The sequence below is a fragment of the Cupressus sempervirens genome, chromosome 2 (genome assembly GCF_028749045.1).
Source record: "Cupressus sempervirens isolate cs-2001-9-10 chromosome 2, ASM2874904v1, whole genome shotgun sequence".
Taxonomy (NCBI): domain Eukaryota; kingdom Viridiplantae; phylum Streptophyta; class Pinopsida; order Cupressales; family Cupressaceae; genus Cupressus; species Cupressus sempervirens.
The window spans coordinates 486869839-486895796 of record NC_143119.1 but is presented as its reverse complement, the minus strand read 5'-3'; the positions used below and the strand labels follow the sequence as shown (position 1 = coordinate 486895796).

Sequence of the window (25958 nt, the reverse complement as noted above, 5' to 3'; positions counted from 1 at the left end):
ATCAAACTATGATAGCCATTACTATTAAAAAACTCCACTAGATATAGATAATCCTCCCAATGAGTCTGTCGGTCCATAACATATATCCTCAACATATCCTCTAGAACCTGATTCACTCTCTCTATTGGACCATCTATCTCAAGGTGATATGTTGAGATGAAGTTCAACTTTGCTCCAAGATCATGGTTTAAAGATGTCCAAAATGTGGATGTGAATATTGGATCCCTATCTGAAATGATATTTTGGGGAATATCATGCAATCTCAAAATTTCACACATAAAGACATTGGCTACTGAAGTCACTATGTAGGATGACTTCATCGGTCATAAGTGTGCCATCTTAGTCAACTAATCAATGGTGACCATGATAGCATCATGTCAACGAGTAGTCATAGGCAATCCCATAATAAAGTCCATAGAGACAATATCCTACTTCCATGAAGGAACAAGATTAGGTTGTAAAATCCCTGTAGGATGTTAGTGCTCTACCTTAACCCTCTAGCACTCAAGACACCTAGCCACAAAATCAAAGATATCATGTTTCATCCATGTTCAAAAGTATAACCATTGTAAGTCGGCATGCATCTTCTTGACACTTAGATGTGCTAAATAAGGTACATGATGGGCCTCAAATAGGATCAATGTACAAAGCTCATCCAACAATGGTACATAAATCCTCCTTGTATAAAGTAAAAGGCCATCTAACTCTAGGACATAGCCTAAAAATATGCCCTCTAAAAATCTTCCTGAATCTATCTCAAGGCTCATTTGCTAATACCGTGTATCTGTATGAAGTTCTTGAATTATATGGCTCCTCAAATCCACACCAAGAGTCAATGCTAATGTCTAATGTCTTTTATGACTCAAAGTGTCAGCTACCACATTCTCCTTCTACTAAATATAGTTCACCTTAAAGTCATACTCACATAATAACTCCATCCAACACCTCTCCTAGCATTCAAATTAGGTTGCATGAAGATATACTACAAATTGTGATGGTCATTGTAAAGCTCAATATGATGCCCCAACAACAAGTGTCTCCAGCTCATTAGGGAATGAACAACTGCAACTATCTCAAGATCATGTATAGAATAGTTCAACTCATGATCCTTGAGCTTGTGAGACTCATATGAAATCACATGTTTGTCTCACATCAGGACTGCTCCAATCCCTTCTAGGGAAGTATTAGTACATGTAGTACCTCTCGTGTTTGCAGTTTGTACCTTGTTATATTTTGATTCAAGAGATAATTGATACTCTTTTTATTTGTACTTTGAGATGACCTGAGGGTTGGATGTTATACCTTGATTTCAATACCATAGATGCTTTACTACTATGTTGTTCATTTTATCATAATTGCATGTTGATGCCATTTTGAGATGACAGTAGGTCTATGATGATATCTGGTTATCTAGTATTTTGGACATATCTCTGATTTGGTTTTATGTGGATTTATGCTATGGTTATTTACTTCATTCTTGTTTCATTATGCTTTATGCAAGTGTGAGTAATGTAATTGGATTATTTTAGTATAATTGAGTAAATGGTTAAATTAGGTATTTAATTCATTTATTGATTCGGCTATGATATTATATGCAATTGCACTTGATCGTGTGTTTTAGTGTGTAGGATTTATATCCCTAGCAGTGGTAGATGGAGTTAGTGATTCAGCTGTTCATATTTTACAAATGTCGTCCCTGTATGGTCGATTTATCCTTATTTTAATTATTTAATTAAATTTTTCACTACTTAGTAAATCCGAACTCATTTGCAATAAATGATTAGACTAGTGAGTGTGTCTATGCATCTAGAGGTTCACATTATCGTGAAAGTCATCAAGGAATTTATGAGATTTTGGATTTTTGAGCTTTAATTTTTATTGAATTTAATTTCTATCAGCTTTTCCATAGATGAATTCCTATTTCTAAGAATAATTTGTTTTCATTTGGGTTGATTTCGAGTTTAGCTAATCTAACTGGCTATTTTCCCTAATTGATTATTCACTCAAAAAGTGAATACGTATTGAAAGAGGAATTTAATTCCTCACTTTTCACTTTTACAATTTAGAAATTGGAGAGCTTTTTCTAAAATCCATTTTTGAAGGATTAGTTTTCTATTCATTGTGAGAGCTACTAGCATGAGATCTTTGCGAGGACAAACTTGTTGGATCTAGCTCGGCTAGACCTTGCTTTTCCTAGTAAAAGCACAAACCTGTGTCACCCTTTTATAAAGGAAAAGGCTTAAAAAGTATAACTCTTCACCTTCAATGACATAAAACTGGTATTATTATTTAAAATTTGAAAATGAAGTAAACTAATTAAATGTGTAGAAATGGATGAAGTTTATGATTATAATTTTTAATAATTATTTGGAATAAGAATTTATATATTTTTCTAATTTTTATAGATAATTTTTTAGTTATTGAAAAACACTGAAAATTAGGAGTTTAGTTTGCACGACAAAACTATATGGAAATAAACTTATTTCTATTTGAACTCAGACTATGTTATAGATAACATATATAGCTACAGAAATAAAATTAAAAAAAATTGACTTTAGACATATATTTTATTTTTTATAATGACTCAAATTTTAACTAATCTGAAATCAATAGTTTTCATCTCCCACCATATTTTTCAAAACAAATATATTCCAACCAGAAGAAAAATTATACATTCTAGAAGAGGACTCTCTCCTCTAGAAACTCATAAAATTTTTAATTTTTTTTTATATGATTTAATATTTTTTCTTTCTCAAAATTGACATATTTTTGAGTGTTAAAATGTGTGTTTGTAGAATTTTTTAATTACAATACACTATACCTAATTAAAACACTATAAACTCTATATGAAAATATTCTTGACTTTGAGCTCTATAAAATGGTGCTTATATGTTACTAAAGAAATATCATAAAAAATAGTAAGAGTTATTGAAACATTAGCTTTCTAAAATAATTTAATTTCTTTAATAATTGGATACAGACAAGAATTAAACATGCATTTAATAGACATTTTCAATTGGAGAAGTGTGAGACCATATATAACTTAGCTAGAATAAATTTATCTAGATCAAATGTTTGAACAAAATCAATTTTTAGATAGAAATACTCAAATTCAGTCATTCTGATAAGTCATCCTGAAAGGTGACATAGCTTTGTACTTTTACCCTGCCATCATTTTTGACAACTTTAGCGAGTTTATTATTTTATCAAGTTAATTTTTTTAGCCCCTTTTGTTGTCAAGTAGGGCTCTCCCATTTTCTCATTTTAGCTCAAATTGTGTATCTGTTTTTAGTAGTTTTTTGTCTCAGAACTAGTGTTCCCCTCTATTTTTATTTATTGGTTCTACCTAGTTGGTCGGGTATGAACATTTTCCCTATTTTCAGGTTGGGGGTTTAGGGTTTCATGTCATTGTGTTGACCATTTTTGCATAACGTATCTGAACCCAAATTTTATTAGATTTTTTAGGCTTTTGTGCCCAAGGACCAAATAGGTTTTCATTTCAAATTTTTCCAATTTTGGGGTTTTTTACCTCATTTTTCTTGCCACCATGTTTTCTCAAGTTTTCTTGGCATGATGTTGGTCATGGACCTAGATAATCCATTTGGATGTCAGTCAGATCATTTTTTTCACTTTTATGTTGCATTGGGATGTGTGTTGCATATGTTCTCCTGAGTTGTTTCAGTTGAGTGTTATTTTGTTGTATTCTCATCTAGTCCTTATGTTATGATCTTTGTGATGGTGGTGTATCACATACAAGTATGTTCGCGTACATTTTTCAGGTGACTTGTGAGGCTCGATCTTCTGTGGTATTTCTGGGAGTTACGATCATTGGGGTTGGGTTGGGAATATGCATGCCTACGGGAACTCATCATTGGATGAGCATGGATAGGGTAGGGTAGAATATGGAAGGGGCTTCTATTTTTGCAGCCAGGTGTCTATGTCCAGAGCATTGTGTGGGAAGTCTTAAGTAAGTGATAACTAAATAAAATACTAGGTGGTAATAAACTTAAGATAATTAAAATTGGATTGTGTGTCTTTTGTTGGGAAGAGTAGCCACCAATACTAGATTAGGCTTGTCGATGCCAAGCGACTCTCCATGATGTCAGCCCCTACATAGTAACCCATTTATTGTCTAAATAGGACCTATAATTTATGCATTATCTATGATCTTGATTTTTTTTGTCATACTATTTGACATAAGTGTTAGCCATGGACATTTGTTTTATGTGTGTTTGTGTTGGATCATTATCTCCATCAACATGGTAGGAGTGGACCTATGGGTTCTATGTGGTTGGGATGCATAGCTACCTTTGCAACTATTGGTGATGGATGTACAAAGATGGTTCTTTATTCCAATACGATTGTTGCTTGTGTTTCACTTGGTACTTTGGGTTCTAAAGTATGTTATCTTGTGATTTATGCTTTCATTGGAATGCTTGGATATCATATTAGATGATGTTATTTTGATTGACACATTCTTGTATTATGATATTTAGCATATATTAGATGATGATTTTGATTTGTGGGATTATCTTATGCTTTACTTCTAGCATGTTAGAATTCTTTATTCTGATGTTGTATTATGTGTTGGGATTAAAGATAGTGTAACTGAGAGGGGGGCGGTGAATCAATTACTAACAAAAATTAATCAACAAATCCCTTAGATGTCGTAAAGATCTAGTTACTGTAGATACTCGGTAAACATAAAAAAAATGTTGTAACTTAGTAAATTAAACTATTACTTATCTTCAAGCAAACATGCATGCAATTGAAGACAAAATGAACACAAGAGACACCTGATTTAACGTGGAAACCCAATATGGGGCAAACCACCAAGTAACTAGCTACCAATTTTTTACTCTTATGAAGTGAGCCCTATTATGAGCCAACCCTATCAAAGGTTATAATACACACTGTTAGGTGTGACCCTGTTAGAGGATTTAATCACCCTGTTAGGAGTGGCCTTGTTAGAGGTCTTTAAAAAAATTCAACTGAACTATCACCTTGTTAGATGATTTACAAAATGGTTGTTAAACCAACTCTGTTAAGAGATTTGAAATCACTGATACAATTGTTAGAAAGCAACAATGAATTGACCTGAACAAGATGCAACTGAATTTGCTGACTACAGGTCTCTATTCTGCATCATTAGATCCTCCTTGATCAAATATGGCTTTGTTGCTCCTCAATGATCTCTAATCGTCCTTCAAATTCACTTCCACAATAATCAGTCTTCATATCACATTAACTCCACTTCCACACTTAGAATTCACAACTTGACCACTTGTTTATACCATTCAGATTATCAAGTCAGCTCATTCTCATGTTACATTTACCAATAATCCATACATCAGTCCGCTATAAATATTACTTTAAACAAATAAATGTTATTTCACAAAATAATGAAATCCTTCACTGGCCGACCCTGCTCAGTAAATACTGCTTCCAAAAATTTCCTAAGTTAACTGCCTTAACTCGGTTAACATTGCAACTTCTGTAAAATCCTTTGGCTACCAAGTTGACTCGGTAAGAACTAAATTCCTTCTCTGTCCATGAGAGCTCAGTAAGAACTACTTTTGCCATAGTTCCCTTTGATGACTGAGTGAGCTTGGTAATAACTAAATTTTCTTGATTAACCTTGAAAGCTCGATAACAACTGTCTACTCAGTAGACACTACAAATTTTCTTTACTCACTTTCTGAGCTCGGTAGACTCTGTCTTTTGCCTTGTTCACCATCTGAGCTCAGTAGACTCTATTCTTTGTCTTGCTAACCATCTGAGCTTGGTAGACTCTGTTCTTTGCCTTGCTGACCATCTGAACTCGGTAGACTCTGTCTAATGACTGATGTGACATTTGTGTGACATCAAAGACAACACACAATTGGACAATTGTATCCAACAATCTCCCTCTTTAGCATTGATGGCAACACAACATGTCATAGCAGAATGAGATTTGAAAACAAGTCTTTACTGATAGAATACTTCACTTTCTTCTTCAAACACAAAAAACTCCCTCTTTCATAATAATCTCTCCCTCTTACACAAACTCTTATTATTTTGTAAATTTTGAAAAGATATGACAGTATACTCTCCCTCTTTGACATTACATGCCAAAGACAACACAAATCAACTAAATAACATTGTATCTGATGTACTGATTCATATGCCATGTCTTCATTGGTTTGCTGCATCAACTTGATAGATCTTCAATTCTGTTTCTGTTGATTCATCACTAAAACTGTATTTTAGTGAGCTTCAACTAGGGGAATGACCCCTAACTTACCTCTAAGATGTAAGAATGCATCCTTAGGTAAAGGCTTGTGAATATGTCAGCAATTTGTTCCTTTGTATGGACATATTCCAATCTGATTTCCTTTTCTTCTACCAATTCTCTAACAAAGTGATAATTTACAGCAATATGCTTAGTTTTTGAATGCATCACTGGATTCTTGGATATGTTGATTGCACTTGTGTTGTCACAAAACATAACAATAGGTTCTTTGATTTTTTGCTTCATGCATTCCAATAATTGTTTGAACCACAAAATTTTTGAGCAGTTTACTGCTACTGCAACATATTCAGCCTCTGTTGTGGATTGAGATGTATAATTTTGCTTTTTACTTGTCCAAGAAACCAACCTTTTTCCAAGAAAGAAAGCTCCTCTACTTGTACTCTTTCTATCATCAACATTCCCTGCCCAATCTGCATCAGTGAACACTTTTAAATCTAGATTTTATCCAAGTTTATACCATAATCCATAATCTTCAGTTCTTTTTAAGTATCTCATGATCCTTTTGATTGCCATCATGTGATTTTCTTTTGGTTTTGCTGAGAATCTTGCTACAATTCCTACTGCAAGGGAAATGTCTGGTCTTGTGTGCACTACATATTAAAACTTTCCAATCATAGATCTATACAATGTCTGATCCACTTCCTTTGATTCATCATCCTTGGTAAGTTTCAATCCAGTACACATAGGAGTCCCAACTGGTTTGCAGCCTTCTATACCAAACTTTTTCAATATCTCCTTGATGTATTTAGATTGAGTGATGTAGATGCCATTCTTACTCTATTGAATTTGAAGGCCAACAAAGAATTTGATTTCACCAAACATTGACATTTCAAATTCCTTGTTCATCTATTCTGAAAATTCTTTGCAAAGATCATCATTTCCTGTGAACAAAGTATCATCTACAAATATCTCTGGTAAAACAATCTTATTATCTGGTCATTCCTTTATGTACAAACTACTGTTATCATTAGTTCTTTGAAAACTAATCCGAATAAGATAGCTATGTAATCTTTCATACCATGCTCTAGGGGCTTGTTTCAGACCATATAATACTTTATGCAATTTGCAGACCATGTCCTTTTTGTCTGGATCAACAAAACCTTTAGGTTGTTCAATGTAAACTTCTTCATCCAATATGCCATTGAGAAATGTTGATTTGACATCCATATGATAAACTTTGAATCCTTTGTATGCAACATATGCAAGTAAGGTTCTGACACCTTCCAATCTTGCAACAAGAGCAAAAGTCTCACCATAGTCTACACCTTCTTCTTGAGAGTATCCTTTGCATACTAGTCTAGCTTTGTTCCTTGATACCTTACCATCTTCATTTGGCTTATTTCTGAATACCCACTTAGTTTCAATCACATTCTTGTCTTTAGGCCTAGGTACAAGAGTCCATGTTTTGTTTTTCTCTATCTATTCTATCTCTTCATTCATAGCTTCAATCCAACTTTCATTGTCTAATGCATCTTTGACATTTCTAGGTTCAAAATCAACAAGTAAACAAGTGCCTTTCAACTTACTTCTTATCATAGTTTCTTTTAATTTATCTCCAATGATCTGATCTGGTGCATGATGCTTTCTGACATACTTGGCTAACACAAGCTCCTTGCCTTTTGAATGAATTGCATTGTTATCCTTCTGTATCTCAACTTCTAGTTCTGATTCTGGTTGCTCGGGTTCAGTAGATGCTAACTCGGTAGCTTTTGTTTGCAACTCGAGTTCTTGCAGCTCGGTAGGTACTGACTCAGTTTGAACTTCCTGTGACTCAGTTAATGAAGACTCAGGAGTTGAAGATTCTTGATTGATAGATGTATTTGGCATTGTATCAGGTTCAATGTAAACAAATCTCTTGTAGTCTTCAGGTTCCCTTTTGCTTTCTTCTTCTGTTCTTTCTGTAAACTCATCAACTTTCACATGTGCACTTTCTATGACTTTGTGAGTAGATAAGTTCAAACATCTATATGCTTTACTTTTGCAAGAGTATCCCAAAAATATTCCTTCATCACCTTTTACATCAAATTTACCTTTTCTAGATTCTTTCAAAATGTAACATTTTCTTTCAAATACTTTTAGATAACATACATTGGGTTTGTAGCCATACCACAACTCATAGGGTGTTTTGAATGAATCATTTTTCAGCTGTACTCGATTCAAGGTATGAACTGCAGTGCTGATAGCTTCCTTCTAGTATTTGATAACAATGTTTTTATCAATCATTAAGGTTCTAGCATAGTCCGTGATAGATCTATTCCTTCTTTCTACTATTCCATTTTGTTCAGGAGTTCCAGGTGTTGAAACTTGTCTTTTGATTTCCCTTTCAATGCAAAAGTTATTGAACTCGTGTGGAATGTAAAAGTTATTGAACTTATGTGGAGTTGAAGATTCCTAATTGGCAAATGTATTTGCCATTGTATCAGGTTCAATGTAAACAAATCTCCTGTAGTCTTCAAGTTCCCTTTTGCTTTCTTCTTCTGTTCTTTCTATAAACTCATCAACTTTCACATGTGCACTTTCTATGACTTTGTGAGTAGATAAGTTCAAACATCTATATGCTTTACTTTTGCAAGAGTATCCCAAAAATATTCCTTCATCACCTTTTACATCAAATTTACCTTTTATAGATTCTTTCAAAATGTAACATTTGCTTCCAAATACTTTTAGATAACTTACATTGGGTTTGTAGCCATACCACAACTCATAGGGTGTTTTGAATGAATCCTTTTTCAGTTGTACTTGGTTCAAGGTATGAACTGCAATGCTGATAGCTTCCTTCCAGTATTTGATAGCAATGTTTTTCTCAATCATTGAGGTTCTTGCACAGTCCATGATAGATCTATTCCTTCTTTCTACTATTCCATTTTGTTCAGGAGTTCTAAGTGTTGAAACTTGTCTTTTGATTCTCCTTTTAATGCAAAAGTTATTGAACTCATGTGGAATGCAAAAGTTATTGAACTCATGTGGAGTTGAAGATTCCTAATTGACAGATGTATTTGGCATTGTATCAAGTTCAATGTAAACAAATCTCCTATAGTCTTCAAGTTCCCTTTTGCTTTCTTCTTCTATTCTTTCTGTAAACTCATCAACTTTCACATGTGCACTTTCTATGACTTTGTGAGTAGATAAGTTCAAACATCTATATGCTTTACTTTTGCAAGAGTATCCCAAAAATATTCCTTCATCACCTTTTACATCAAATTTACCTTTTCTAGATTCTTTCAAAATGTAACATTTGCTTCCAAATACTTTTAGATAACTTACATTGGGTTTGTAGCCATACCACAACTCATAGGGTGTTTTGAATGAATCCTTTTTCAGTTGTACTTGGTTCAAGGTATGAACTGCAGTGCTGATAGCTTCCTTCCAGTATTTGATAGCAATGTTTTTCTCAATCATTAAGGTTCTTGCACAGTCCATGATAGATCTATTCCTTCTTTCTACTATTCCATTTTGTTTAAAAGTTCCAAGTGCTGAAACTTGTCTTTTGATTTCCCTTTCAATGCAAAAGTTATTGAACTCATGTGGAATGAATTCACCACCTCTGTCAGAGCTTAAAAAAATTAGTCTTTTGCATGTTTCCTTTTCCACTTTGGCCAAATACCATTTGAACTTTTCAAATGCTTCTAATTTCTCTCTTAGGTACATGACGATCATCATTCTTGAATAATCATAAAAAAAAAGAATGAAAATTTTCTTACCAGTATAACTTTAAATGCCAATGGGTCCACACAAATCAATATGTGCAATTTCTAAAATTTCTTCAGTATGATAGTTCTTGCTTTTAAAACTAGTTTTTCCCATTTTGCTAATTTGACAATTCTTGCATAGACCAACCTTAGGTTTCTTTATGTTAGGAATGCCTCTTACTTTCTTGAACTTACTTATTTTTACCAAGTTGTCAAAGTTTACATGACACAACCTCCTATGCCATAACAACTTTCTTCAACTTGAGCAATAAAACATGAACATTCACTAAGTTCAAGATAAAACAAGTTACCTTTTGTTTGAGTGCCTAATCCCATCAGCTTTCCTTTTCCATCCAATAATCTTGCTTTTTCATGCATAAATTCCACTTTGAATCCATTATTGAGTAGATGTGCCACACTTAGTAGATTATGCTTTAGTCCTTCTACCCAATATGCATTATCACATACAAGTTCCTTGTTCAGAGAGATTCTTCCTTTTCCTTTTATGCAACAAGGTTCATTATTACCAAATCTTACACTTCCACCATCATAGTCTTCAAAGTGTTGAAACTTAGTTTTATCACCAGTCATGTGATGAGAACAACCACTATCTATAATCTATGTATCATTTATGCTCATATGAGAAATAAGTGTCATTTCTTCATCCCTATCAGACTCATCTTTCATAGAAATGTAGACAATTTCATCTTCTTCTTCTTCATCAGAATCATTAGAATTTTTAGCCATGAAACATGTTTTCTTATCTTTATCCTTGAAAGATTTGAAGTCTTTCTTGCCATTGTACTTGTGACCTTTCTTCTCATCCTTATTCTGCTTATTTGGGCACCCAACAACAATATGTCCAATTTCTTCACAAGAAAAATATATTAGAGGAACCTTACCTTTTTTATTTCCCTTTGCCTCTTGAATATTTTCTTGCTAGTAGAGCTTCAACCACCTCAAGATCACTATCTAAACTTTGTTCTGATTCTTCATCACTATCTAATTATGGATCCTTCATCTTCTTCCCTTTTTCTTTGAGTGAAAGCTTGGCTTCAAATGCTGATTTAATGTTCTTGACAGCTAGAACATAATTATCATAGTTGTCTAGCTCGAATGCAGTCAATCTTCCAACTATGGCCTCTAAATTTATCTAATGATTTGCTTCACATCTTCTTTCTTGAATTGCAGAGACTTTGATTACATAGATATGAAGTAAAGTTCTAAGAACTTTACTTATAACTATCTCCTCCATGATATCTCCTCTAGATGCTTTAATTGCATTAACACATGCTTTAACTCTTTCAACATACTTTGCAATGTTTTTATCTTCTCTCATCCTCATTTGATCAAATTATCTCTCAAACTTTCTGGTTTGGCTCTTTTCACATTATCATCTCCTCCATAGACCTCTTTCAGCTTGTTCCACATTTCAAAGGTAGTGTTGCAATCCTTGATGTCATCAAATTCTTCATAACTCATAGAAGATGCTATATCTATTATCATGTTGTTGTGAGTCTTCTTTTCAACAATATCTTTGACAGATAATGTACCAGAAGGTTCTTCATATTTTTCATCGAGGTACTTTAGCCCTATATCACCAATAGAAGCCAGATGAAGCCTCATCAATCCTTGCCATGCAGAGAAGTTGTCCCTATTAAGTCTTGGAATTTCCCTTTTGTAAGACATCCTGATCTTTAGCTTAGATCCTTGAGATCTTTTCCTGCAAGCACCAAAAGCTCTAATACCAATTGTTGGGATTAAAGATAGAGTAACTGAGAGGGGGGTTGGAGTGAATCAGTTACTAACAAAAATTAATCAACAGATCCCTTAGATGTCTTAAAGATCTAGTTACTACAGATATTTGGTAAACATAAGAAAAATGTTGTAACTCGGTAAATTAAGTTGTTACTTATCTTCAAGCAAACATGCATGCAATTGAAAATAAAATGAACACAAGAGACACCAAATTTAACGCGGAAACCCAATATGGGAAAAACCACCAAGTAACTAGCTACCAAATTTTCACTCTTCTAAAGTGAGCCCTATTAGGATCCAACCCTATTAAAGGTTACAATACACACTATTAGGTGTGACCCTGTTAGAGGATTTAATCACCCTATTAAGAGTGGCCTTGTTAGAGGTCTTTAGAACAATTCAACTAAACTGTCACCTTGTTAGAGGATTTACAAAATGGCTATTAAACCAACTTTGTTAAGAGATTTGAAATCACTGCTACAATTGTTAGAAAGCAACAATGAATTGACCTGAATAAGATGCAATTGAATTTGTTGACTACAGGTCTCTGTTCTACATCGTTAGATCCTCCTTGATCAAATATGGCTTTGCTACTCCTCAATGATCTCTATTCATCCTTCAAATTCACTTCCACAATAATCAGTCCTAATATCACATTAATTCCACTTCTACAATTAGAATTTGCAACTTGACCTCTTGTTTATACCATTCAAATTATCAAGTCAGCTCATTCTCATGTTACATTTACCAATAATCCATACATCGGTCAGCTATAAATATTACTTTAAACAAATAAATGTTATTTCACAAAATAATAAAATCCTTCACTGGCCGACCTTGCTCGGTAAATATTGCTTCTAGAAATTTCCTGAGTTAACCACCTTAACTTGGTTAACATTGCAACTTCTGCAAAATCCTTTGGCTACCGAGTTGACTTGGTAAGAACTAAATTCCTTCTTTGTCCATGAGAGCTCGGTAAGAACTGCTTTTACCATAATTCCCTTTAATGACCGAGTGAGCTCGGTAATAACTAAATTTCCTTGATTAACCTTGAAAGCTCGATAATAACTATCTACTCGGTAGACACTGCAAATTTTCTTTACTAACCTTCTAAGCTCGATAGACTCTGTCTTTTTCTTTGTTGACCATCTGAGCTCGGTAGACTCTGTTATTTGCCTTGCTGACCATATGAGCTCAATAGACTCTGTTCTTTGCCTTGTTGACCATCTGAGCTCAGTAGACTCCGTCTGATGACTGATATGATATTTGTGTGACATCAAAGACAACACATAATTGAACAATTATATCCAACAGTATGTTTTAGTAGTGACGTACTCATAAGATAGCTCCAATGATCTAGTTAGTAGTTTGGGATGTTATGCATGGGGGATGGCTAGGACCTTCGAAGTCTCATGATGCTACTATGGTAGGGAGGAACCACACACTTAGTTCATTGGTAGGGAGGAACCACACACGATGTTGCTTCCAGTTATTTCCATTAACTACTATATTAGATGGTTAGATGCAGTTCCATCTAATTGTTGTTTCTTTGAGTGTCTATGCCTCGAAATGTGGATTTGGTACTCCTTGGTGTGGAGGAACTTCATTTCTTATCTTTTTACCTTTTTTTTTCTAGTATGTTGTTTTGGATTCTGATGTGAAATTGTACATTCTTGTGCAACAACAAAAAACCTCACGTGGTGTTCTAGGTTTTCTCGCATAGCTCTTGGCACTTTCTCATGTGAAACCCCACACCAATTTTGCATATCTTGGCTAGTAGGCCAAGTACTTCCTTGCATCGTTTGGTGCATTTCCTTGCACGAAAGATATGGTCACACGTGGCTTACTGTAGTTCCTTGTACAATATTTATGTTTGTTGTTGGTCCTTGTTGAAATAATAGGGGGCATCTCCACTCACTTTTGGGGATCATTTTTTTGTGTTTTAAGTACCCTTTGGGTTTACTTAATTTTTCATGCTTTAACAGATCTTAGATTCTCAGTTCTATTATCATCTTTAGTGTTCATTTCTTGGATTGTGTGTGTTAGCTTGGTAGTGGCATTTGGAGATTCGTTGGTTGTCAGGATTGTGGTTAAGTCTTCCATTGTGATCTTTGTGATCTTGGTATTTTGAGTGTCATGTACATCCATACTTATTTTTTTTTAAATTATCTTTTCTTGTATTGAGTCCTTATTCCAAGGATCTTCGGGTAGGGCATTAAAGTACACACCATAAAATCACCTGCTAGATCATGTACTTCTAGAATCTATGTGGTAGTCAAAAGATCATTGAGCTTCTAGAATGCTTCCTCAAATTTCTCTATCCAAACAAGCTTCTTCCCCTTTCTTGAGAGGGTAGTGATGGGATATGCAATTCTAGAGAAGTTCTGAACAAATCTACAATAATATCTAGCTAAACCCATGAAGCTATGAATCTCAAATATAGTAGTGGGTGTAGGACAATCTACCATTGCCTTGATCTTTGATGAATCAACTAAGATACCATCTCCTAAAATGATGTGTCCTAAGTATTGTACCTCAAACTAGAAGAAATTGCACTTCGCCAAATTCACATACAACTGATTGTCTCAAGGGCATTGAAGGACTAACCGTAGGTGTTCCTCATATTCTTTTGAGATCTGGAATATATCAATATGTCATCTAAGAACACAAGTACAAAATGGTCTAGGTAAGAATGAAATACTCCATTCATCAGGTACATGAATACTAATGGAGCATTCATCAAACCAAATGTAAACACTATAAACTCATAGTGTCCATAACGAGTGCAGAAGATAGGCTTATGTATGTCAGCATTGTGAATGCATAGCTGATGATACCATGATTTCATATCTATCTTAGAGAACACTTTGGCTCCCTTGATCTAGTCAAACAAATCATTGATCCTCAGTAAAGAGTACATATTCTTAATCATTACCTTGTTCAACTATTTGTAGTCGATGCACAAGTGTAAAGATCCATCCTTCTTCTTCACAAAGAGCATAGGTGCTACCCATGGAGAAACACTTGGTATACAATGCTTTGGTTGTCATGAGCATGGCCACTATGTTAGTGATTTCCCACAAAGGAAGAAGAACAAGAAGCAAGTGGTAGCTTCAACAAGTTTAGAAGAACTCTCTAGTAGAATGGAAGATGAGTTTGCATTCATAGCTTGTATTTTTAGCTCAAGCTCACAATATTTTTGATATATAGATAGTGGGACATCATTTCATATCACAAGAGTTAGAGAGTAATTCTCTAGTTATAAGGAGAAAAACACCAATATCTAAATTTCTATGGGAAACTTGTCCAAAATCAACTCAATCAAGAAAGGGATTGTTTAGTTTCAGAGGGAGAATGGAAAGATAATTCCACTTCATGATGTGTTGCATGTGTCAAGCTTAGTTACAAATCTAGTTTTTGCATCTGTCTTTCAGGATAAGGGATATAATGTACTCTTTAGAGGGGCACATATGTTGATCACGCATAAGGATTGGAAATCACCCATAACTATTGGAGTTAGGAGTGGTCACATTTATAGGTTGCAGTTTGATACTCCTAAGATTCTCATTAAAAATAACAATCCTAGAGATCTTGGATAGCTATGGCATTGTAAGATGGGCCATATTCATCATTGTTGGGTGATGCCACACGCTCCCCTACCCACAGGTGGTTAATTATGTGGTGTTCCATGTTCACTAACAGTCATGGCTTTTGGTGCAATGGGAAATGGGCCCAACAATTGGTATCAGAGCCTGGTTTTGGCCTGGTCATGGGTTCAAATCTCCTCGATGCCTTCCTGACCCGCATAAGCACCTGGTATGCGCGTCGAGGGGGAGATTTTTGGGTGATGCAACACGCTCCCCTACCCATAGGTGGTTAATTATGTGGTGTTCCATGTTCACTAACAGTCATGGCTTTTGGTGCAACGACAAATGGGCCCAACAATCATGGAGCATTTAAATTGCTTCGTGAGATAGTGACAAGTATTCCAAAGGTGGGTACAAAGCATGATGATGCATGTAAAGGATGTGTGTTGGGGAATTTTGTGAAAGCATCTTTTCCAAGGAGTGATGCTAGGTTTGAGGGTGTTCTTGATCTAGTACATTCAGATGTACGTGGACCAATGTCAATGAAATCTCTTAGAAGATATGAGTACTATGTCACTTTTATTGATGATTTCTCTAGGAAGGCCTAGATATACTTCTTAAAGACCAAGAATGAGGTTTTTCAGTCACTTCCAAGAGTTCAAGGCTCTTGTGGAGGACTCAACAGGAAGGAAGCTAAAGCTTCTTCGATCAGACAATGGAGGTGAGTATAAATAAAATGTATTCCAAGAGCTCTATACCAGAGAAGGAATCAAGAGAGAGTGGGTTGTTCCTTACAATCTACAACAAAATGGAGTTGTCGAGAGGAAGAATCATTCTATATTGGAGGCAGCAAGGGCAATGCTACATGACTACAACATGCCCTGCTACTTATGGGCATGTAGTACAAACTTTTGCATTTAGAATAAGGTTCCACACAAGGTACTAGGGAAGATGACACCAGAGGAAACTTTTATAGGGAAGAAGCCATATGTTGGTCACTTCAAGGTATTTGGGAGATTGACATATTGTCATATTCCAAATGATACGAGTATGAAGTTAGATTAGACTATAGAGAGAGGGTACTTTGTTGGGTACAATGAAACCTTAAAGGCATATAGGGATTTCATTCCAGGGACTAGAAGAATTATTGTAAGACATGATGTCAAGTTCATGGAGGACAAGACATTTAAAAGGTCCACATATTTTCTAGTAGATGATTATAGTGAGAAACAAACATAAGCTCCAAAGCCAAATCAAGGGCATCAAAGCTCAAGTATAGTTACCAATACAAGTGTATTCTTAGGTGGTGAAGATCCACATAATATGGAGTAACTAGTGAAACATGAAATGCATCAAGAAGACATAGAGGTTGATATGTCATCCTCTACAATTGGTAGCAGGATTTGTGAGGTTCAAGAGACACAAAGGGATATTCAAGAATTTGTGGGAGCTCTTAGGAAGAGTTCTAGACAACATAGACAACTAGTCAAGTTTAATGACTATGTGGAATTAGTTAGTTAGTTGGTAGATAGTGAGCCTTCCAGCTATCAGGAAGCTACAAAGCATCTAGTATGGAGAGATGCTATGGTTGAGGAATATTGCTCAATAATGTAGAATGATGTGTGGGAGGTAGTACTTAGACTAACAGATAGGCCAGTAGTTGATAAATAAGATAATGCATGGTGCATATGGTAGCATCGAGAAATAAAAGGCAAGGTTCGTGGCAAAGGAGTTCTCTCAGAAGGAGGGAATAGACTATGAGGAGACATTTGCTCCAGTGGCTAGGTATATTTCTATGTGAGTTGTGATCTCATTTGCAACATAGATGAGATAACAGATCCATCAAATAGATGTCAAGACAACATTCCTTAATGGTGAGTTGAAGGAGGAGGTATACATAGAGCAACCATAGCACTTTGTAGCACATAGCAAAGAGACCCATGTGTGTAGATTGAAGAGAGCCTTATACAAACTCAAACAAGATCCAAAAGCATGGTATGAGTGCATTGATACGTACTTGTAAAAAAATATCTTTGTCAAGAGTGAGGCAGATGCTAACCTATCCTACTTGGTGGTTAGGGGTGAGGTTCTCATTCTTGTTCATTATGTGGATGACACATTTCTTACAGGTTCACTAGGGATCATAGAGGATTACAAGAGGAACCTTGCAAAAGAGTTTGATATGAAGGATTTGGGACTTATGTACTACTTTTTAGGCATGGAGGTATGGCAGAAAAATGGAGAGATTTTCCTTGGTCAATGGAATTATTGCATTGAAATCTTGAAGAGATTTAGGATGGAGGATTGCAAAGCCATGTCTACACCAATGATCACAAATTGGAGGAAGATAGATACATCCAGGGATCCCACCTTATATAGGTAGTTTATTGGTTCGCCCATGTATTTGGTCAACACTAGGCTAGATATAGGATTTGCAATAAACTCTCTTAGTCAGTTCATGGTTGAACCAAAGAGAGTGCATTGGATAGCAACTAACCAAGTGTTGTGTTACTTGCATGGTATAGTTAAGTATGAGATTAGATATGTTTGAGGTGAAGGTATCAAGTTAATATGGTATACTATTGTACATTATGTAGGAAGTACAATAGACAAAAGGAGCACTTCAAGGTATTATTTCAATATGGGATCAGGAGTTGTCTTTTGGTTCAATAGGAAGCATAAGTCTATGGCTCCAAGTTCAATAAAAGTAGAATACATAACAACTAGCATGATGATATGTCACAAGCTATATGGCTTTAGAAGTTGTTAGTAGCCTTGTTTGGTTAGAGGGTTAAGACTACTATTATAGACTGTGACAATCAGAGTTGCATCAAGTTTTATGAGAATCTAGTATTTCATGATAGGTCTATACATATAGAAATTAGATATCACTTCATCAAAGATTGTATATAATGGGGGGTTCTTCACCTATGGTACATACCTACAAAGGAGTAGGTAGAAGACATTCTGACTAAGGCACTGGGAAAGGCAAAATTCATCTTCTTTTAGAGATAATTTGGGTGTCCTCTAGAACAACTTCCTTGCTAGGAGGGAGTGCTAGTTGAGTTAGATTGGACAAATACTTGTCCATATGTGATTATTTAGTAAATGATTCTTTTCTTAACTAATTTGTTAGAGTAGGGACAATTATTTATTAAATTATTGACCACTTTTAGAAGCAACTAGAAACCAATTTTGTTATTGGTTGTTGGGTTGTTTTTAATCTCAACCGTCAATTGAGAACCAATCTCGGCCATTGGTTTTCCAACAGGAGTAGTATAAAAGGGGGTTAGGGGGCATTTGGAGAACATGAGCTAGATAAGCATTTGGAGTGTTAGAAAATAAATTTGTAATGATAAAAAATATTCTTATAGTATTAGCAAGGGTATAATGATAATGTTGGGGATAGTAGTGGGGAATATCAATGGGATAAATTGGGAGGCTGTCAAAGTTCTACTAGTAAGAGGCAAGGAATTTTGTATCTCTTGATTTATTGAAGTTTAATATAATTCCTCGTCTGTAGAATTAGTTTTCCCTTAAGAGTTTTGGGAGGGATAATTTGTCCAAAAATATTATGTCATTGTGTTGCAAATTTCTTTTTGTATTATTTATTGATGAAGTTGTAGTCGTGTTATTGATCGATATTAGCTTTGAATTGATTTTCAACAATTAAATAATCTTTTAAGATGGGAGATAAATAATCAGTGACTGCAATAGGAATTTTTAACATTGATTGCATTATTTTTCAAAATTGAAAATTTGTTTTAATAAACTAGACACAACAATTTCCTTGTCTAGTATAACGCAAATAGTTGCATTTTGTGCCAACTATTATCATCAACTTGGATATTTTTATGGGGAAAATTTGCACTAAAAAAATAATTGCTATGCAGGATATGGTTGAAATGAAGCTAATTTTTTCCCCTCTGCAACTTCTTGGATTTGTGCTTAGAGCATGAGTAGAAATTTTGAATTGAAGATGGTGTGAAAAGTGTAGGCGGGAGAAGATTTTACAAGAGAAGAAATCTAGTGAATTGGGGAAAGTTTCTTAATGAAGGTCAAGCAATAGGGTTTCCTACCCTTGATAGTTAGAATTGGGGGAAACTTTCATTTTCCTGGATAAGTTTTTCAAAGAAGAGGTTCCTTCCCTTCTATTATATGAAATGTTTTTTCATTTGTGATTGTTGGGGATTCATCAGTGCAGAGATGAAGGAATTTTGATTTATTCTTTGCCTCCATTCATTGGGATGTGGATGTACCCGCTGCTGCCATTGAACCCCTGTCTTAGCCAAACAACCAAGTCATTGCTTTCAAAGTCCTATTGATGTAGTACCTACCCCTACTTTACTTTTCAATTATTATTGTCAAACTCTTTTAGGCCAGCTTTATGTTTATGCTTGATGATTAGTGACATTGTTTTCTAGATTGTTGGATATTGTTTCATATATATATATATATATATATAGAGAGAGAGAGAGAGAGAGAGAGAGAGAGAGAGAGAGAGAGAGAGAGAGAGAGAGAGTTTCAATTATTTAATGATGTTAGTTAGATGGATTATTTATACATGTTTTCTATGGTTACTTACCCCATACTTGCGTGTGTATGGTGTAGGTGTATGTTTTGTTTATGTTTGATGTTTTTGATGTGGTTAAGGAAGGGAGTCATAGTCACCTACTAGTCGGGATCTACACGATGCACCACTTCCTACCATTGACTGTTTAATTTAGAATATATGTGTTTGCATATGCATGAATTTTATGCAAATTGCAGGTACTGGGTTTTGACTTCCTTGAATTGCTAGGATGATTGTACCCTATCACAATATCTCAATGGTAAGAAAGGGGAGATAACTCTTGATCTGAATCCTATCCTTAAACCATTTGTCCTAAAAAGTAGGGCAAGAATATGAGTTGTCTACCTTTTGAATTCATCATATGATGTAAATTTGTGATTATAGACCTTGAGTTTGATCTAATATGTTGTATTTTTATGATGGGTTTTCATAGTTCGTCTTGTGGGTCTATGGTGATTTCTCTCTTAATTAAATCAAATTAAAAGAATATTTAATGATTTAATTTAATAGAAAATTATTAAGATAATTCAATATTTAATTATTTAATTAAAATAAAATAATTAAATTTAAAGATAAAGTTATAGTTCTAATTTTGGGGCGTAATAATATTAATTTAATTTAATAATAATATGTTTAGGAGATCATTTTTAAATAAATGCTAAATATTATTATTACTTAAGTTAATAAATATTGTATCAAAAATGCTTTGAAAATTAATCAAAGAGAGAAAGAGAAATTAATTTAATTAAGACATTTTAAATTGCAAAAAGTGTGCATGAATATTTAAAAAGTAATAAAATATTAAAAAGAATTGTGATCAACGAGTTCCCTCACGTGGTTGCACAACCAGAGCCCCAAATTTAGGGGAGAACTCTTTATCAGAGATCTAGAGCTCATTTCAGAAGGACCAAGATTTTGGAGAAGGGATTTTCAGAAAGAAGGGTTTTAAAAGAAAGAGGATTTCGCATGTGCTTCATGCGTTTGCTTATTAGCATCAGATTTAGGTAGAATCTTGTGATTTATTCACACAATGCTTTATGTTCTTCGAATTTCCTATCTTCATCGTGTCTAATAAATCTGTTTTCAAAGTTTTGTTTAAGGTGAATCTTTCATTGTGAATTTTATTGTTATTCATATCAAATTTATTTGTATTTGAGAATTGATAAATTAGAAACCCTTGTTCTATAAATTAAATAGTTGGATATTTTAATCAGGAAGGGTTCTGGGAAGAAATTAAATTTTTAGAATGCAAAATCAATTGGTTTGAAGGGTTTCCTCTATCAGATTAAATTCGTAATTTTATTAAAAAATATATATTTAAAAAATAATTAATTAATTTTTTTTTTTTTTGGGGGGGGGGGGGGGGAGAGGGGGCATTTTGTTTTGTTTTTTTATTATATATATATATATATATATATATATATATATATATATATATATATATATATATATATATATATATATATATATATATATATATATATATATATATATATATATATATATATATATATATATATATATATATATATATATATATATAATAGGGGTGGGCGGGGGTCACCAACCCCCCACCCACAGTGTTGCTGTGGACGATAGATAATCGCTGTTGCACGTAGCTGTGTTGCCTACGGCAACACCATTCAAGCAGGTCGGTGGGCCTTAAAAAAACACTGAAATTATAATTTTATTTTTAAATTTATTTAGATTTTAATTATTAAGTGTTTAAGTTATTTAAAAATTTAATTATTTAAATTTAAATTTAATTATTAATAATTTTCTTTAATTATTAAAGTATGATAATTTATTAAGTGTTTTCATTAAAATATTTGTTATTAACAATTAATTTAGTTATTAATTAATTAATTTGTTGATGGAACGTTAAAAAGGAAATTGATTATTGAAATTCTTTTTAAAATTTAATATTATTAAATAATTGCTAACTAATTATTTAATAATTATTATTTAAATTTAAAATCTTTATAGAGACAATGTTTGTTTTATGAGTTAATGATAATTGTGCATTTTGTTTTAAAATGGGAAATGGGTTAAATTGTAAGGGGAAAATTTTAAACCTCATCAGTTCGAAAACTTACATTGAAACGAAAACTCAAACCTTACTGTTAACTCAAACTATGTGTTTTCAAAATCAAACAAAACTATGAAACTACACTGCATGTTTTATGCTTTCTTGTATGTCCGGTTTAGGGTTGACTTAGAGTGTTGACTAGTTCTAGGATGTTTACCAAAGGCTAGGAATTATTGTTTTGGTGATTACATATGATGTTATGATTTGGTTTATGTGTACTTTCTTGGATCAGTCCTGTTAGGATGATTGTATTAGTGATGCTTGTATTTTGACCAAGTGATTTCAGTACTTGTCATTTGCTTGTTTAGAGAATTGATGTATGGTATTTGGTCTTTTGAGATCTTTTTGCTTTGCTGAGCTTAGGGTAGGTTATCTGTATGTTAAGTTGGAAAGTGGCTTTTAATGGAGGCGGAGGCCCTAAAGAGGTTGACAAGTAACCCATTGTAGGTTATTTAATAAGAGTCTTATCTTTCCTCGCCCATGCCTCGAGTGCTAGTATAGACTAGGATGGCAGTAGAGAGGATGCTTGGTTGCAACCATACATTGTTAGTACGCCTTGTCAGTACGAAAGGATACTAGTGCCGCATAGAGTCTCTAGGGGGTTGAAGGATTAAAAGACTAGCCGGGTAACCTTAGAGTTGGCTCATGCGATGACACTTCCCTACTAGCATTATAGATTCCCTACGTGTATTTGTAGCCTCTAGATTTAGATGTTGTTTAATCTTGGAACCTTTGAGTTAGATTGCTTTTAGGTTTTCTTTGACTTAGATGCTGATTTTGACTTTTGAGTTTGTTATCTTGTTTGGGACTTGAGACTATCTCCTCAGCGTGATGGGAGTGGACCTTTTTGGGTTACCAAGAGGTTGGGTGGTAGTGCTTTTTACTTTTGCCATTGAGATTTGTCAGTTCGATACCGTGGCTAGAGTTCTTTGTTTTGCATTTCCTTTCATTCTATCTTTGTGTCCTATGATGGATAGTTATTGTATTATATTGTATTTTAATTTAATGGATCTTAAAGATATGATGTAATCTATTTTATGATGTATATTCTTTTAGCCTTTCATACCCTGTGACATGTACAGTGGATGATTGTGCATGCTGAATATTGTCAAGTGACATTTGAGACAATTGTATATTATTTAAATGGATTTTGAATTTGTAGTTAATCTTTAATGTGGATGTGTTAAATATTGGATTTATTAATTAAATTTAAATGTGATTCAATGTCATGGGATCCTTAAGGAATATAATCTGATTATGTGTTTCTTATGTATGAATGTATGTTATTGCTTCCCCTATTTTATAATTGTTGTTATATGTTATCTTAAAAAAAAATGTTTGGCAAACTTAGTGAAACTTTAAGCTAGTCCTTTTGGATCCCTTGGCAGGGCATTACATTTTATGTGAAAAAATGTTTCAAGGGTTTGAGAATGAAAAGTTTAGTTCAATGACAACCTTTCTTCTCTTTGGAGATTGAAAAGCATCAGCAAGACTACTTCACGCAGTATGTAGACATGTTTCCCATAGAACTCTCAGAGCTTTTCAACATATTGTTGAATTGTGCCCATGATCAAGAGGAAGCCAATTGTCAGCCGATAGAAGATTATAAGTAAGTAATGGGCAAATTGAACTTCATGCTAAAATAGTCAAATCCAAGTCCACCTACAATACCAATTACCCTTCTCCATTCCCTTCATCTTTTAAAAGCCTCAAACTCCTTTCTTTATGAGAGCTCTTGGTATTTCTAGAAAGAAAAACAAAATCTTCATGGGTGAAGATTTAAGCGCACATTTCAAATACTTTTCGCTTATAAAAAGAGCTAGTGTTTGTGAAAACCTAATTGGCCTAAGATTTTGTGTAGTGTATCTATTTGTAAGTTTTCTTGTAGGATGCCTTTGCGTAACATAAGAAGCGACAATTGGTTGGTTGCCTTTTCTTCCATTATGCCCTCTCTCGATCAAAACTCCAGAGGCCAGAAGAATTGGACATGACTAAGAAAAATGATCATATAGTAGGATTGCAACACTATTGAATGGCGACGATCTTTGTTTATGTGTCGTTCACAATAATTTTGGTCTAGAATGACGTCCCTGGAACAATGTCACTTCTTCCCATCTTTGCTTCGACATCTCCTCACCTCCAGATTGACTGATCACCATATTAACACATACATTCATGGAATTGCTTAATCTACATTGTGGAATGTAATTGAATGAGACAATACCTAGAAAATACTGAACTACCATAAGAAGTTTCCAAAATGAAGCTGGAAAAGCTGGAGATTTAATTTTATAATTTTATAATTAAAAAAAATGCTTTACCCCTAGCAAAATTACCGCTGGCCAATAAAAAATAAATAGTGATTGGAAAGTAATTTTAAAATAATATGATTTTTATTAGTTACTAAACATTAGTTACAAAAATTAATTGTGAAAACATTAGTTCCCTCGGACATTTTTAAACTTGAGACAATATCCTTTTTATTAATATTAATAATACGCATTCTCTATTTTAAACTCACTCATTTAAGTGGTGTTATTCTTTCACAGCCGAAAATCCTTCGCATTCTGAGCTTCGGCTAGCATTTTCAAAACGTGAAAACAGAAAGCAAAACAATTCTTCAGCGGATCCGTTCAGTCGAAAGCTCCAAGAGCTAACCACCACTGGAATATGTGCAGACCGGTATGTTAGGGCATCTTACTTCATTTATGTCTACTCATAGATTTCAACTTCAGAGAGTTTAAAATGCCTGTGAAACGGTAAGTGTCTTCATCTCCTCTGCGAGCGTTTATAATCCTTCAGAATAAGTATAGCACCAGATTGTTTATGGCATTTTGAATTGCACTGCAGACTTTATTTTTGGCAACCCAATGTGGGCGTTACCCTTACTACTCAAATATTCAACTTATTGTGCAAATGCATAGAGGACGCCAACGGTATCAAAGAATGCCGTCTCAAGGCCAATATCGTTCAGTATCGCCCCATTTTGAAAGGTACCATGGAAAGCATTTTAACTCTTGCAATACAATTTTTTTTCTTATTTTGGTGGAAAAGGCTTCCGGGCAAAGACTGAGCACAAAGGATGGAGACATTTGATGACTTGGGTAACACCTTGTTGTCCGTTGTCTCGATAATTAATGGCAAATATTAACCTCTATTAAACATCTGAATAATTCAGTGAAACGTTGGAAGTTCTGGTCACAATTTGATACCCACCACGAGGATAATTCATTGATTTTTTTGGGGGGGTCCATCGGCAGGGCAAGTTATTGAAAAAACTGGCTATCCAGATTATATTTTATAAGAGGTCACTAGAAAAATTTATTGGAAGAACAACCATTGATTGTCACTTCTCATCATACATTATCAGGATAATCCATTGAAAACTTTAAAAACATCCATGTTCCGGGCATAGAATGGCGACACCAAACCTCAATTTTTTTATGAATTATCCTGTTGGTGGGTAATGAAGTGTGATGCGCAACCTCAATTTTCCAATCACTTCCTCTTGATGGGGTCACAAATGTACTAGTTTTCCGTGATAAACTGTCATTTCTTTACATTTCTTTGTTTCCTATATATTCATAGTCTTAGATTAAATAATGTGATTTCTGCAGACGAAAATCAAAGGATGGATATTGTGCGAGAATTCCTAGGGATTTCGTTTGAGGAACAACCAGACAAGCACCTTTTCGTTATAAGGAGCCATCGTCTGGTGCTGGAGTCGGATGCCAACCTACCCTCCATATTTGATAAGCTGCAATCTTACAGGAAAGCCATCACCCTTAATTTTGAGGTCAATCTTCTATTCTACACTGCTTTAGGAGAAACAAAAACAATAATTAGAGAAGAAATTGGAACACTTTAATTTTCAGCTCCAGGTTGCTTTTTCTCCCAATAAACTTTTTACTGGATATTCTTTGAAATGGCATTGACCTTCTTGGGTAACTGGCAGACATTAAAGCAATTT

The 25958-nt window shown here is 34.2% G+C and overlaps 1 protein-coding gene across 1 annotated transcript in view; it reads left to right on the top strand.

Moving 5' to 3' along the window:
* Positions 1-24501: 24501 nt before the first annotated feature.
* LOC149573142 (mediator of RNA polymerase II transcription subunit 20a-like) overlaps positions 24502-25958 on the top strand; it is a 64446-nt gene continuing 62989 nt past the window's right edge. The window contains exons 1-3 of the mRNA XM_089814325.1: positions 24502-24747; positions 24839-24981; positions 25606-25784. Coding sequence (XP_089670451.1) covers positions 24734-24747; positions 24839-24981; positions 25606-25784 — 336 coding nt within the window. The 5' untranslated portion in view covers positions 24502-24733. The remainder of the gene's footprint in view (positions 24748-24838; positions 24982-25605; positions 25785-25958) is intronic.